Source organism: Lampris incognitus, chromosome 4, assembly GCF_029633865.1.
Source record: "Lampris incognitus isolate fLamInc1 chromosome 4, fLamInc1.hap2, whole genome shotgun sequence".
Lineage (NCBI taxonomy): Eukaryota > Metazoa > Chordata > Actinopteri > Lampriformes > Lampridae > Lampris > Lampris incognitus.
The window spans coordinates 9,530,474-9,544,942 of record NC_079214.1 but is presented as its reverse complement, the minus strand read 5'-3'; the positions used below and the strand labels follow the sequence as shown (position 1 = coordinate 9,544,942).

At 46.5% G+C, this 14,469-nt stretch overlaps 1 protein-coding gene across 1 annotated transcript in view; it reads right to left on the bottom strand.

The window, feature by feature from the left end:
* Positions 1-11,434, bottom strand: part of slc39a13 (solute carrier family 39 member 13) — a 46,692-nt gene extending 35,258 nt beyond the window's left edge. Inside the window, exons 1-3 of the mRNA XM_056278416.1 lie at positions 11,239-11,434; positions 6,929-7,300; positions 349-456 (exon numbers count right to left, since the gene is read on the bottom strand). Coding sequence (XP_056134391.1) covers positions 349-456; positions 6,929-7,256 — 436 coding nt within the window. The 5' untranslated portion in view covers positions 7,257-7,300; positions 11,239-11,434. The remainder of the gene's footprint in view (positions 1-348; positions 457-6,928; positions 7,301-11,238) is intronic.
* Positions 11,435-14,469: the final 3,035 nt, after the last annotated feature.

Genomic DNA, 14,469 nt, shown 5'->3' with positions numbered 1-14,469 from the left:
CATCTGTTTCTATGTTTAATCAGATACATGTTGTCATTTCCCGTTTCCAAGTGTCTTAGTTTCACTTGTGATTGTTCCCGTCTTGGAGAAGCGATACCGATTGCTTGTTTAGCTGATCAAACATGCAGAAGAGGGGGGCCGGTGCCGGCAATAAATGTACAACAAAAGTAACCTGTGCCCTTATCATCCCACAGATCATACAAAGGACAGAACCTGAACTCCACCTGCAGAATGACTCCGTCTAGGACACATCGACATACAAATCCTGTGTTGTATGCCAAACCTGCTGACAGCACAGGCTTTAAAAGAACAAAATAAAAAATGGGTATTCAGGAAGGTGTCACTCACCTGAGTGGTCAGAAAGGGCCCAGGCTTCAGGAAGGAGGTGAAGGAACACGTCCCCTAGGAGACCTCCTATAGCGAAGCTCAAAAGCTGCTTCAGTTTCTGGCAGCCAGCTTAAGGAAACAAGGGAACAAAAAGTTAGCAGAACAAGTCGAAATCTTCTCACTTTAACCCACGGAGGGGTACACATTACATTTACAATTTACGCTTTCTCATTTGGCAGGTACTGTCATCCACAGTGACTTACAACAGCAGTTAGATATACATATATTTGTGTGTCAGCCTACAGGCAACTTAGAGCACTGAATAGTAATGAGGATGACTTCATAGCCATGTGATTCAAGCACAACTAGTGTTAAATGTGTAATAGGTAGATCACCAGTAGTGACACAAGTAACAGTAGTAGGGGATTAAACTTGGAAATTAATGTGACAATGCCACAAATTTGTGTAACAACCACATTTGGGGGCCAGTTATGGATTGAGGTGACTTGAAAAAAAGTTTTTAGATTTTTAGCGAATCAGGTAAGCGAGTATGTAGCTCTGGTGGAAGACAGGAGTTCATTCCACTAGTTTGGGGCCAAAAAAAGCAAAGTTTGGGCCTTGAGCTTTTGAACTGCTGCAAACACAGAAGCCTTCCAGGGGTAAAAGGAAGAGAATGAACAGGAGTGTGCATGTTAATATGGGTTTGTAGGTCTTCAACCTCATGAGGTCAGCAACTGCCATTCAATATTCCATTCCAATAACTGAGCTGCTTATCCTACTTAGGGTCGCGGGGATGTTGGAGGCTAACCCAGCAGATACTGGGCGGCAGGCGGGGAGACACCCTCGACAGGCCGCCAGTCCATCACAGGCCAACACATTCACACCTAGGGACAATTTAGTATGGCCGATCCACCTGACCTACATGTCTTTGGACCGTGGGAGGAAACTGGAGCAACTGGAAGAAGCCCATCACAGACACGGGGAGAACATGCAAACTCCACACAGAGGATGACCTGGGACGACCGCTCAAACTCAGGGACCTTCATGCTGCGAGGCGACCGCGCTAACCACTGCACCACCGTGCTGCCTGCACCATTCAGTATCTACTACTACTACTTTCGGCTGCTCCCGTTTGGGGTTGCCACAGCGGCTCACCCGTTTCCATCTCTTCCTGTCCTCTGCATCTTCCTCTGTCACACCAGCCACCTGCATGTCCTCCCTCACCACATCCATAAACCTCCTCTTTGGCCTTCCTCTTTTTCTCTTCGCTGACAGCTCCATATTCAGCATCCTTCTCCCAATATACCCGGCACCTCTCCTCCACACATGTCCAAACCTTTTCAATCTTGTCTCTCTTGCTTTGTCTCCAAACCGTCCAACCTGAGCTGTCCCTCTGATATACTCGTTCCTAATCCTGTCCTTCATCACTCCCAATGAAAATCTTAGCATCTTCAACTCTGCCACCTCGAGTACCATTCAGTATATGGGTACAAAAAGAGACGAGATGTGTGCGCATTTAGGAGGGTTGAAAATGGTTGAAAACACAGCATCATTCTGGATTCTTTGCAGCAGCTGGATTGCACGGTCTGGGAGACCGGTGAGAAGTGCATTGCAATTGTCATGCAATATATGTGTACCACTTCATGCAGAAAAAAATGGAAATTCTTGCACTCGGGTAAGAAAAAAAACACAACAGACTTGTTCTTTCATATTTGACTTGACCCAATTGCCACGGTCAAAAACAGGATTTTACATCTCTGCTAACACTGGTATTTCAAAGCATTCCTTTTTCACTTAAACTTATTAACAAAACCCGTTAGTCTGATTTCTCTGTTCATTTGAAATAATCAAATAATACCACAATACCGACAGAGACAAATCCTTGTAATCATCTCTGACTCAGACCACTAGTATAGACACTGAAAAGCAGTAATTTTCCATGAATGACTTCCCTTGGAAACCAGCTGAGCTCGGGTCAGGACTGCACTAGGAAACCCATGGCTTAAAATACGAGCTGGAACGCCGAGTTCCACTGGGTGGGGCGTCTCCAGAGATGACAGGGTTCAGGTTAATTTAACTGTCAGCAGTGTTTCTGCACAAAAAGGAAAGCTGACCTCGCCAGTCCATAACCCATACACAGAACTAATCCGTACTTTGGTCCAGATAGAAATTTAAGAAATTGAAAGCCAAATTTGGCAAATTCTTTTTTCAGTGACAGAAATGCCTGCTGTGATATAGGATTAGAAAAATGTGAATTAAGGTATACCATGTCCGTTTTTTTTTCTTTTTTGGAGGGGGGGGATTTCCCCCCCTTTTTCTCACCAATTGTACCTGGCCAATTACCCCACTCTTCCGAGCCGTCCCGGTCGCTGCTCCACCCCCTCTGCCGATCCGGGGAGGGCTACAGACTACCATGTGCCTCCTCCGATACATGTGGAGTCACCAGCCCCTTCCTTTCACCTGACAGTGAGGAGTTTCACCAGGGAGACGTAGTGCGTGGGAGGATCACGCTATTTCCCTCAGTTCCCAACTCCCCCCCAAACAAGCGCCCCAAACCGACCAGAAGAGGCGCTAGTACAGTGACCAGGACACATACCCACATCCAGCTTCCCACCCGCAGACATGGCCAATTGTGTCTCTAGGGACACCCGACCAAGCCGGAGGTAACACGGGGATTTGAACCGGCAATCCCCATGTTGGTAGGCAACGGAATAGACCGCTATGCTACCCAGACGCCTGTCAAAGTTATTTTGATAACATATTAGCATCGGGGAAGCTGAGGTATCATGGCTCGACATGGTTCTGCACCAGGGCTCACCTTCCTACAACATCAACGCTGTAACTTTGCTCGAGCAAAAGGGGAAGAAAGTCAGCCAAAATAAAGTGCTTAAACTGGCAACAAAGTACAAGTGCTTATTAATTCAATTTCTATTTTTGCAGGTGTTGTGATATGCAAATTTTCTATCTTTTTCCAATCTGTAAAAAGATAATCATCCCCCAAGTCACTTTAATTCCTTATCCACTTGATACCCCTTGATGTGAAGATACTCTAAATTTCTGACAGACCCTTTTCTAGACACTCTCAGGAACTGAGTTTTGCTGATTTTAAAATGTCCCTACCTGTCCCTCGTGTCTGTTCTTGTGTCTGTTCTTGTGCGCATCACACACGTTAAATTCTTCATTCATGCAAACTTTCTTGATGGTCATTAAAACCTGAACGGTGTTGCCGGTCACCGTCTTCGAAATAAAAGACAACACTGCTGAAGAAACTAAAAGAACACCACTCCCTCCCTGTTTTTTACTAGATTAGAGGAGGGGAACTCAAAACGTAAAAAAAAAGAAGTTTTAATTAAGATTTGGTTTAAAAATGAGTGTATTTTTTTCGCCCTTCTCTGTGTTTATGTAAATGAGGTCATTGTATATCTGTTGCACATTTATTTGTACTTGATGCCATTTTGGAGGATGTTGGGGGAGGGGGGGTTGGAGACATGTTAGGGAGCAGGGGAGGGATGGGGATAATACTGGATTTATTTCATATGTTGATTCTGTGATTTGTAAAATGCAAAATGCAATAAGTAAATATAAGTAAAAATATAATAAATATGTTAAATAAATATAAAAACATTTAAACAAATATAAGTCAATAAATACAAGTTAAAAAAAAAGGTCTTTGGGATTAAGGACAAGATGTTGTGTTGCTGTAAAGCCCACTGAGGCAACTTTGTCATTTGTGATAATGAGCTATACAAACAAAACTGACTTGACTTGATTCTACTCTGTGGCTCTGCATTGGGGTCAGACAGACGACCCACACACACATAAGTGACCAGTCAGTCAATCACTTCCTGTCATGCTACGGCGACCCCCTGCTGTGCTGGAAGTCAGCAGTGAATGACAGTTGTCCCCAGACTGACTGACACATTTGGATGAGGGCGACTTACGGAACTAAGGGTCCTTAAAACATACTATGGACAGAAGAGTATGCATTTTACACACACACACACACTTTTCATTTTATTAATCCCCGTGGGGAAATTCTTTCTCTGCATTTAAGCCATCCTAGCTGTGTAGCTAGAGGCAGTGGGCAGCTGCCGTGCAGCGCCGGGGGACCAACTCCAGTTGGTCTTGCCATGCCTCGGTCAGGGGGCACAGACAGGAGTATTAACCCTAACATGCATGTCTTTTTGATGGCGGGGGAAACTGGAGCCCCCGGAGAAAACCCACCGCAGACACGGGGAGAACATGCAAACTCCACACTGAGGACGACCTCGGATGACCTCCCAAGGTTGGACAACCCCGGGGTTCGAACCCAGGACCTTCTTGCTGTGAGGCCACAGCGCTAACCACGGGGCCGCCGTGCCGCCAATGTAGTGAATTCAGGGGGAAGCCGGGAATCCGCCGTAGCCGGGAATCGAACCCGGGTCTCCCGCACCACAGGCGACTGCGCTAACCAGTCAGCTAAAGGGTCCGACCCGTTAGCCAAGGGCTAGCGAGTCTAGTCACCCATGGTTGTTACACTACCCCCCCTCGTTCGGGAAGCGTGTCCCCGCGTTTCAGCATATCGGCTCGCTCACGTGCTTCCGATGGAACGGATCTTGGAATGTTTTACAGCTGTGAGCATTTGTATACCACAGCAGTGCGGGTAGAGTGGCAAAAACGTCATCCTAAAACGAAAGGTTGAGAGGTCTCCCCCCTTCGGAGCTCCACCACACCCATGTTCTGAAACGTCAGCAGATTGTGACAATTTTTGTGGACTAAAGAAAATTCACCCTTGACACCCAACAGGGACACAGACACACGGATGCGACGTCTGCACAGCTGTCAGCAAATGCAACCGCCTGAAGTGTCCTTTATTTTTAAATACATTTCTCCCTTGAAGGCAATGCTAATTAAATATATTTTCTTTTCTTTTTTTTTTTACAAAGAAAATATATTCGTCCCCAGCCAGACCAGCTAGCGTCCCCAGCCAGACCAGCTTTACAAGCTGATCGAACTAATCCTACTGCATGAACGGTCTGGCAGCCCCTTCACACAGGAGGCTGAGAAGTAAGACGGGCTGGACAATGACATGGACGGTCCAGTCACAGCTCTGAAGGCTGTGTTAATGACTCACAAGTCCTCCGGTGGCACTGAAGAGGCTGCTCTTAGCCGCCCAGACCTTTGGTTCCTCTTTAGTAAAAAGGGGAAAAATTCCCTCATCCACGTTTTTCCACAGCTCAAGAAAATCCTGTTGTGATTATTGTGGATGAAGTTCACATCAAACAGAAATGCTATGCGACATAAAACTGATTACAAACACAGAATGAAGCACGGGCAAGAAGCTGGTCACGACTGGCTAGCGTCTTCGCCTGGTGAACCTAGTGTAATGACCACGGATGAATAGACTCGCTAGCCCTTGGCTAACGGGTCGGACCCTTGAGTCGACTGGTTAACGTTGTCGCCCGTGGTGCGGGAGACCCGGGTTTGCAACCTGGCTGCAGTGGTTCCCGGCTGCCCCCCTGAATTCGCTACACCAGTCATAAATATTAAAGCTGGGAGCCGCTTCCAGGACAACAGACCACATTTACTTGCATGCGGAGCGGCACTGTGCCCAAATAATTTATTCTCGCAGAGGCATCAAAATACAGGATGCACCCATATCATGTCAGCTCACTCCCAAGGAAGAGGCCGGGTGGTTTTCTGCGGTTTGATTACCAAGACTCAAACGATTTGCAGGGTACGTTCACCGGCATTAGCGTGTAACCAGTTAACCAGTAGATAATTACTGGCTGCCCATCAGGTTTTTTTAAGAAATGTCACTTGCTTAGATCTAGAAAATCATGATTATTGACACTCTCCTGTTCGAGTGTAGTTGGAAGACTCGAATTTTGCTTTGGGATGCTTAATTAATCACTTGACAACATCCAGCCATCCATCATCCATCCATCCATCCATTATCTGAACCGCTTATCCTGCTCTCAGGGTCGCGGGGATGCTGGAGCCTATCCCAGCAGTCACTGGGCGGCAGGCGGGGAGACACCCTGGACAGGCCGCCAGGCCATCATAGGGCCGACACACACCCACACACACCCTAGGGACAATTTAGTACGGCCGATTCACCTGACCTACATGTCTTTGGACTGTGGGAGGAAGCCAGAGCACCTGGAAGAAACCCACACAGACATGGGGAGAACATACAAACTCCACAGAGGATGACCTGGGACGACACCCAAGGTTGGACTACCCGGGGGCTCGAACCCAGGGCCTCCTTGCTGTGAGGTGACAGCACTAACCACTGCGCCACCGTGCCACCCCCACTTGACATCTCTTTTCAATTCTGTTGGAGTTGCTTCAGTGTTTTGTGGGCCAATGCTGACAAAGAAACTTGGGCTGGGGACGTCAGGGTGGAAGATGGTATGTTTGTACACTATGCCATTATGATTGCTTTTCCCATCATATACAAGAAAAAAGAAAAGAAAAACAGACAAGTGATTTATTCTTCCACCTCTATTACTATCTCTGATTTTGTTTTCATCGGTGGGATAGCTCGACTTGCCAGGCAGTCTGCTTTTTAAATCAACAATCTGACAGGTACATTCTGCTCAAAACGTCCATCGCTTACCTTCTGTTTTGAGGGCTGCTCCAGCTTCAATGGGAATGACCAGCAGGGGGAATATCCCACTGAGGCCCACTGCTACAGATCCCAGAAGGGAGCACATCCAAACAGCATGTTCACTGGCAAAGAAGTCTGCCACGACCTGGAAGCCGCCAAGCAGATCTTCTGTCAGGCTGCGGCCTGGTCCCGCAGCGGCGGCTGTAGCATGAGACATGGCAGTCTTTGTAATCTTTTGGCTGCTTAAGGTCCCCCTGGAAGTTGCCACCAGAAGGGTTACACTGGTGACCACAGCAGCTAGAGCCCAGCCGGGCCGTCCACAGCTTTCTCCTTTCATCCGTCCCAAGGTCCAAAGAGCACATGCAACCAGCAAAGGCACTGCTGTAAGACAAGATGACCTTCAGACAGGCTTGAGATGGACCCTGCTTAGCATGTATGAGTGAAGAAGTAGTGTTAACCGTGTTGAAACATCTTTGCCAGCATTATTGCCGGGTGCATATCATGGAAATTAGGTGGAGGTTTTAAAGGCTTGAATGAGATTTAATTCCTTTACCCATCAATAAAGAAAACGTGTGATAAAACCATTTTTATTTCCGTTTATGGTAAAAATAAAAAGTTGGAGAGCAAGCTCATGCTCCATGTGTGCCAGATAGAGCCAAACCCTTGGATTTAAACATATTAAATGATTAACAATTAAAATGACTTAAGTTTTTCTGATTTAATATGAGCCAGTAGGCTTTTTGATATGCTGCTGTGTAGCAACATTTTCTTTTTTAAATTCCATATTAGCTAACATCTTTTTCGTAAGCCCCTTTTTGACCTCCAAAACTCCCTTCACTTTATTTATCTATTTATTTTAGCAAAGTCCAATAGAGGCCATTAGTAAAATATCCCGCAAGTGTTTCGGAGCATCTGAGCCCACACATGTTCCAGATGTTGAAACAGTACTCTGTACACTCTGCTGACCAGTTTATGATAGTATTTACACTTGTTGATTATGTAACTTTCAAAAATTTATATGCGATACCAATATTTTCAACACGACAAAATGTTCTAACGACGAAAACAGCTGGCTTGTCAGCCTCCCAGTGATGTTAAAGGACAAGTCTCATGAGTTCATAATGACTTAAGAGCTTTTATAATTTTAAGAGCAAAATGACTAACAGTCAGATACAGGTGATCCCACTATGATCCCTTTTTTACAACACAGGCTTATCAGAAATCATCTAACCCAGCCACTGCGGACGCACACGCCAGTGCAGGCCCGGGCAACTGGGGAGGGTTGTGTCAGGAAGGGCATCTGGCGTAAAACCGTTGCCAAATCAAATATCATAAATCAGATTTCCGTACTGGATCGGTCGAGGCCCGAGTTACCAACGACTGCCACCGGTACTGTTGGCCCAGCTGGCTGCCGGTGGAAACTGTGCTAGCAGTATCAGGTGGTATGTACTGGTATCAGAAATCATCTGTACACCTGAAGAAGTTTGAAGAGGTGGGAAAAAAAGCCATTGCTCGGATCACTTAGAGCTGCAGGAAATACTCGCACGCGCAGTTCTTTTCCAGTACTATCCACGATACCGCTCACACAGGTATCGCTGCATGTATTTTACAACTTTGTGTGCTTATGTTTTGAAGGGCAGGGTTACACTTACCCTAACCCAATTATTTCTGGAAAAAAAAAAAAGGTAACACTTTAGTATGGGGAACATAGTCACCATTAATTAGGTGCTCATTAGCATGCAAATTAGCAACATATTGGCTCTTAATTGGTCAATATTACGTACTCATTAATGCCTTATTCTGCATGGCGTTATTATACAACCAGTAAGCCATTAACTATGAGTTTTCCCTCTATAACCTCAGAAGTATTGCTTATTAGTAGTACCATCTCAATATGCTTTGCTTAGTATGGCCTTTATAAGGTGGTAGTACCACAAGAAGAGTTATTCTCCCTTACTAACACTTAATGAATATGCTCTGTTCTTACATAACAACACACAAAACTACAAGCGTTAATAGTGTTAAATTACTCTAAATTAAGTTTTTTTACTTAGAATATGTTCCCCATACTAAAGTGACATCTTGAGCATTACTAATTCACTAGTAATTAAGGTTTTTTAGTTAGAATATGTTCCCCATACTAAAGTGACATCTTGATCATTACTAATTCACTAGTAATTAAGTTTTTTTACTTAGAATATGTTCCCCATACTAAAGTGACATCTTGATCATTACTAATTCACTAGTAATTAAGTTTTTGTTACTTAGAATATGTTCCCCATACTAAAGTGACATCTTGATCATTACTAATTCACTAGTAATTAAGTTTTTGTTACTTAGAATATGTTCCCCATACTAAAGTGACATCTTGATTATTACTAATTCACTAGTAATTAAGTTTTTTTTACTTAGAATATGTTCCCCATACTAAAGTGACATCTTGATCATTACTAATTCACTAGTAATTAAGTTTTTGTTACTAAGAATATGTTCCCCATACTAAAGTGACATCTTGATCATTACTAATTCACTAGTAATTAAGTTTTTGTTACTTAGAATATGTTCCCCATACTAAAGTGACATCTTGATCATTACTAATTCACTAGTAATTAAGTTTTTTTACTTAGAATATGTTCCCCATACTAAAGTGACATCTTGATCATTACTAATTCACTAGTAATTAAGTTTTTGTTACTTAGAATATGTTCCCCATACTAAAGTGACATCTTGATCATTACTAATTCACTAGTAATTAAGTTTTTGTTACTTAGAATATGTTCCCCATACTAAAGTGACATCTTGATTATTACTAATTCACTAGTAATTAAGTTTTTTTTACTTAGAATATGTTCCCCATACTAAAGTGACATCTTGATCATTACTAATTCACTAGTAATTAAGTTTTTGTTACTAAGAATATGTTCCCCATACTAAAGTGACATCTTGATCATTACTAATTCACTAGTAATTAAGTTTTTGTTACTTAGAATATGTTCCCCATACTAAAGTGACATCTTGATCATTACTAATTCACTAGAAATTAAGTTTTTTTACTTAGAATATGTTCCCCATACTAAAGTGACATCTTGATCATTACTAATTCACTAGTAATTAAGTTTTTGTTACTTAGAATATGTTCCCCATACTAAAGTGACATCTTGATCCTTACTAATTCACTAGTAATTAAGTTTTTTTACTTAGAATATGTTCCCCATACTAAAGTGACATCTTGATCATTACTAATTCACTAGTAATTAAGTTTTTTTTACTTAGAATATGTTCACCATACTATAGTGACATCTTGATCGTTACTAATTCACTAGTAATTAAGTTTTTTTACTTAGAATATGTTCCCCATACTAAAGTGTTACCAAAAAAAAGAAGCAAAAAAACAAAAACAAAAAACAAAAAAAAGGGGGGGGGGCATTTTGTGCTGGACAGCTTCAGCAGAAATCTGAAACTGGTGTTTTTGTTCTTCCTCAGCCTGGATACATAATGATGTAGCCTGACAAACATCTGCGCACGTGTTGAACGCGGAGACGGACCAGCCCCCCGTGTATCCCGAGCGCGGCTCGAGGCTCGGCGCGCAGCCTTCCATGTTTCCGTTGGCAGCATTCGTCATCGGAACACGCCACTAAATCGCAGCTCCGCCGCATTTCAGCAACCGTGTTAACAAGTCGGGCAGTTTACACTGAAACCGAGCCGTCCGGTCCCCATCTGCACAATAAAGCTAGGGGCAGAACGCACCCTGCTTCACATTTAACCTTGAACGTTTCGTTTATGGTTATGAAAACAGCCTATTAAAATAAGTACCGTCAGCATCGATGCAAAACTAAGAAAAACTTTTGATGCTCACAATAAGTCAAGTCAAACTATTTAGGTAGCGCACTTCTTGCATTCTCATGCATTCGTTAAGACAACGTGCGAAGAGGAGGAGGAGGATGATGAAGAGGTGATGAGAGAAGAATATAGCAGAATATTAAACCCCAGTAGGCGCCTGAAAGCGTGCTCGTTTGTTTTTTTGTTTGGTACACCCATTTTAAGACGAAACTGACAAGCTGAACTAAAATAACTCCAATTTAACTCGTATCGGATCCAAGCGGGCGTTTGGCTTGAGCTACGATTAGCCATCAAGTGTGGCACCGTCCCCGCAGCACCACCGTAATGCCCGCCGCTAGCGCCGCTAGCATCACAAACAAGCTAGCCAAACACGACCCGACGGCGATATAACGGCGAAATGCGCCAGCCGCAGTCAAAAGTCTCTCACTCAAAAAACATTTTTTTAAAAAAATTAAAAATTAAAAGGTACATTTTCAAACCTTGTAATTTAGCGAGTCCTCACACCGGTGTGTCCCTGCCATCCAGCCCGGCTCGGTAACAGGCAGCAGCGGCTCCCAGCTGACGATACGAGATCCGCTTCACTCTAGTTCAGCTAGCGGGCCACCACGTTTTCCCCCAAAACAGCCACGTATCACGGCCCGCAAGCGGGGGGGAAAAAAACAGAAGCGCGCAGGCGGGGAGGTTGCCCCGCCCCCATCCCGGCACCAGGAAGCGTTTTATTCAGCGCACCACCACGGCTGAATCCGTGGCCCATTCCCAACGCCCCCCCCCCTGCCCTCCGCCCCCATAAGGCCTTAACTTTTTTTTTTTTTACTGACAAGAATACAAACCGTACGGGAACACTGTGCATATGTATCATTAGACCACCACCTATTACATTCGATGGTCATAACAAGAGCAAATAAAGAAAAGATGAGATACTTTATTGTCACTGCGCTGCGGCCATACACAAATGAGGGTGGATTCACCAGGGGGCTGCTGCCCCTTTAAGGCGGACGTTCAGAGTGATGACGTAGGCACTGCGGAGGGTTTCCGGGGCGGAGCCATGTTTGCAGCAGCCTAGCGGTTGGTTGGTTAGCTGGTTGCCAGGGGAGATTGTGCCGTATCGGTGTCGTTTTGTGTGGCGAGTAAACGGGATGGACTCGACTCGATCTCTCCGTCCCCTCTTTCCTGCACTCCCACATCGGTGACCCCGCACGTTGACAACGAACATGTCGACCCAAAGCGATGACGACACCGCTCCGGCTCCGAGTGATGCTAACGGGATGGCTCATGTTAGCGCTAGCGTCTCAGCAGCACCGGAAGTTGCCCGAGTTTTGGCAGCACAGTCCCCGCCCGGCCATGGTTTCAGCACATTGAAGCCCAGTTCTAACTGAGAGGCATAACGCGGGACGGTACGAGGTATTTCCATGTGGTGGCGGCGTTGGATGCCCGGACGACGGCCCGAGCTATGGGGCTACTGGAAGCCCCCCCGGCTGTGGGGAAATATGGCGCACTCAAGGCTTCCTTTTGCAGCTCTTCGAGCTGTCGGAGATGGAGAAGGCGGATCGCCTGTTGTCACTCAACGGACTCGGCGATAGCAAACCTTCCGAGCTGCTGGAGAAGATGTTGGCCGTTTTGGGCTCGGCGGACCTCTCCTTCATTTTCAACCATATTTTTCTACGGCAGCTCCCAGCGCCTGTACGCACAGCGCTAGCCAGCTCCCCCCTCTCCTCCACCAAAGACTACCGCGCTCTGGGTGCGGAAGCGGACAGAATTTTCCTCGCCAACCGGCAGCAGTTCGTTCATGCGATGCTCCCAACCCAGACCTCGCCCCTGCCTCTGGAGGACGCAGTGGGCACCGTAGCGTCACAGGCAGACCCGATCAAACAACCCAGAGCCCGCAGGCATCACCAATCGATCCCAGCACAATAGAACAGCGCCAAATCAAATGCAGCACTGTCGATGTGTGCAGACATAACACCCCCCCCCCCCGGCAGGATTTAACAATAACAGAACTACTGGGCGTCACACATCAATCAAGGCGCAATAGAATGATACCAACATCAACCAAATGCAGCACTGGTGATCCAGTGTGCAGACATCACATTTCAAAGATTAAACAATCATATAATCACTAGGCAACACATTTCAATCAATCACAGCACAACAGAACAATACTATCATTAACTAATTGCAGCACTGGTGATCCAGTGTGCAGACATCACACCTCCCCCCCCCCCCGCCAGGATTTCAAACATGAAAGGTTGACACAAAGTCCTCTAGGTGGCCAGGGTGTAAACATGTGCGAACAGGTCGCGAGGCGGCCTGAGGCCGGGCAGGTCGAGGTGGGGAGGGGGAAGGCAGGGGAAGCTGAGAACCAGGAATCTCTGGGGCCCGTGGTAGGGAATGGCTAAGGTTGTGTCACCAGCTGTGTGTGGCGGAGCTGACACCTTCCGCAGATGACTGGAGTGCCACCGAGTGCCATCGCTGAGGAGGTAGGTGGTTGGGCCCAGCTGACAGGTGACTTGGAGAGGAGAGGACCAGTACGAAGCCATTTTATTGTCCCTGTGGGGCCTGTGGACCCTGACCCAGTCTGACGCATTGATGTCTGGCACCCTGGTTCGTTTTGACTGGTCAAACCGTTGCTTCATCCGCGTCTGCTGATGAGTGACTGAGGCTCTGACCCCAGAGGGAGGTGTAGGGGGCATGTACAGTTCCCGGCCCAGCATGAGAGGCTGGGGAGATGCCTGTGGTCGAGTGCTGTGTCGCCCGATAGTGCAGCAGTGTGATGGATGGCCTGCGTGAAAGAGCACCCTTGGGCCGTGTGTGCTCTGAGGCCGTTCTTCAGTGACTTCTTCAACGCCGCCATTGGCCTGGGGGTGGTAATACGCAGTGCGTATATGACGGATGCCCTTGTTTTCAAGATAAGCAGTGAACTCAGCAGAGACCAGCTGAGGACCGTTGTCAGTGGTGATGGTCTTTGGGAGGCCCCAGTGAGAGAAGAGAGAGTCCATCCAGGAAGTCAATGCTGACCTGTGAGGTCACAGTGCCAGAAGTGTTGAGTTCAGGCCATTTTGAGTGTAGATCATAGGCGACCACCATGAAGCATTGGTGGTGGGGAACTCCATGGATCTCACCACAGATGTCCAACTGCAGGTGTTCCCAGGGCTGAGAGGGCCAGGCGAGAGGTTCCAGGGGTGGGGGAGCCTGGTGGCCAGTCTTGCCACTCACAAGGCAGGCAGAAGAGTCCTTCACCAGAGCCTCAATATCTCTGTATATCCCCAGCCACCACACCAGGTCTCGGCAGCGCTGTTTCAGTTTCACAATGCCCCGGTGGCCTTCATGCGCCATATTCAAAACATGCGCACGGAGAGCACCTGGGACCACTGTGCAAAACCCATGTGCCACGCAGGAGTCGTTCCAGCAGGAGAGCTCCTGTCTGACTCAGGAGAACGCAGCCAGCTCCTCTGGGACCTTGTGAGGCCAGCTGTTCTGGATGTAGGTGCGGAGCTGGGAGAGGACAGGGTCCTGTTCGGAGGCTGCCCTCAGCTCCTGCAGAGAGACAGTGGCCTGGAGGGGTGTTTGTAGCATTTGGACAATGTCCTTTTCCACACAGTCAGTTTCTGTCTGTGGAGCTGGGGTGCAGACAGAGCGAGAGAGCAGGTCGGCGACAACATTGTCTCTGCCTGGGGTGAACTGCAGGCTGAAGTTGTACTGGCGGAGGCGGT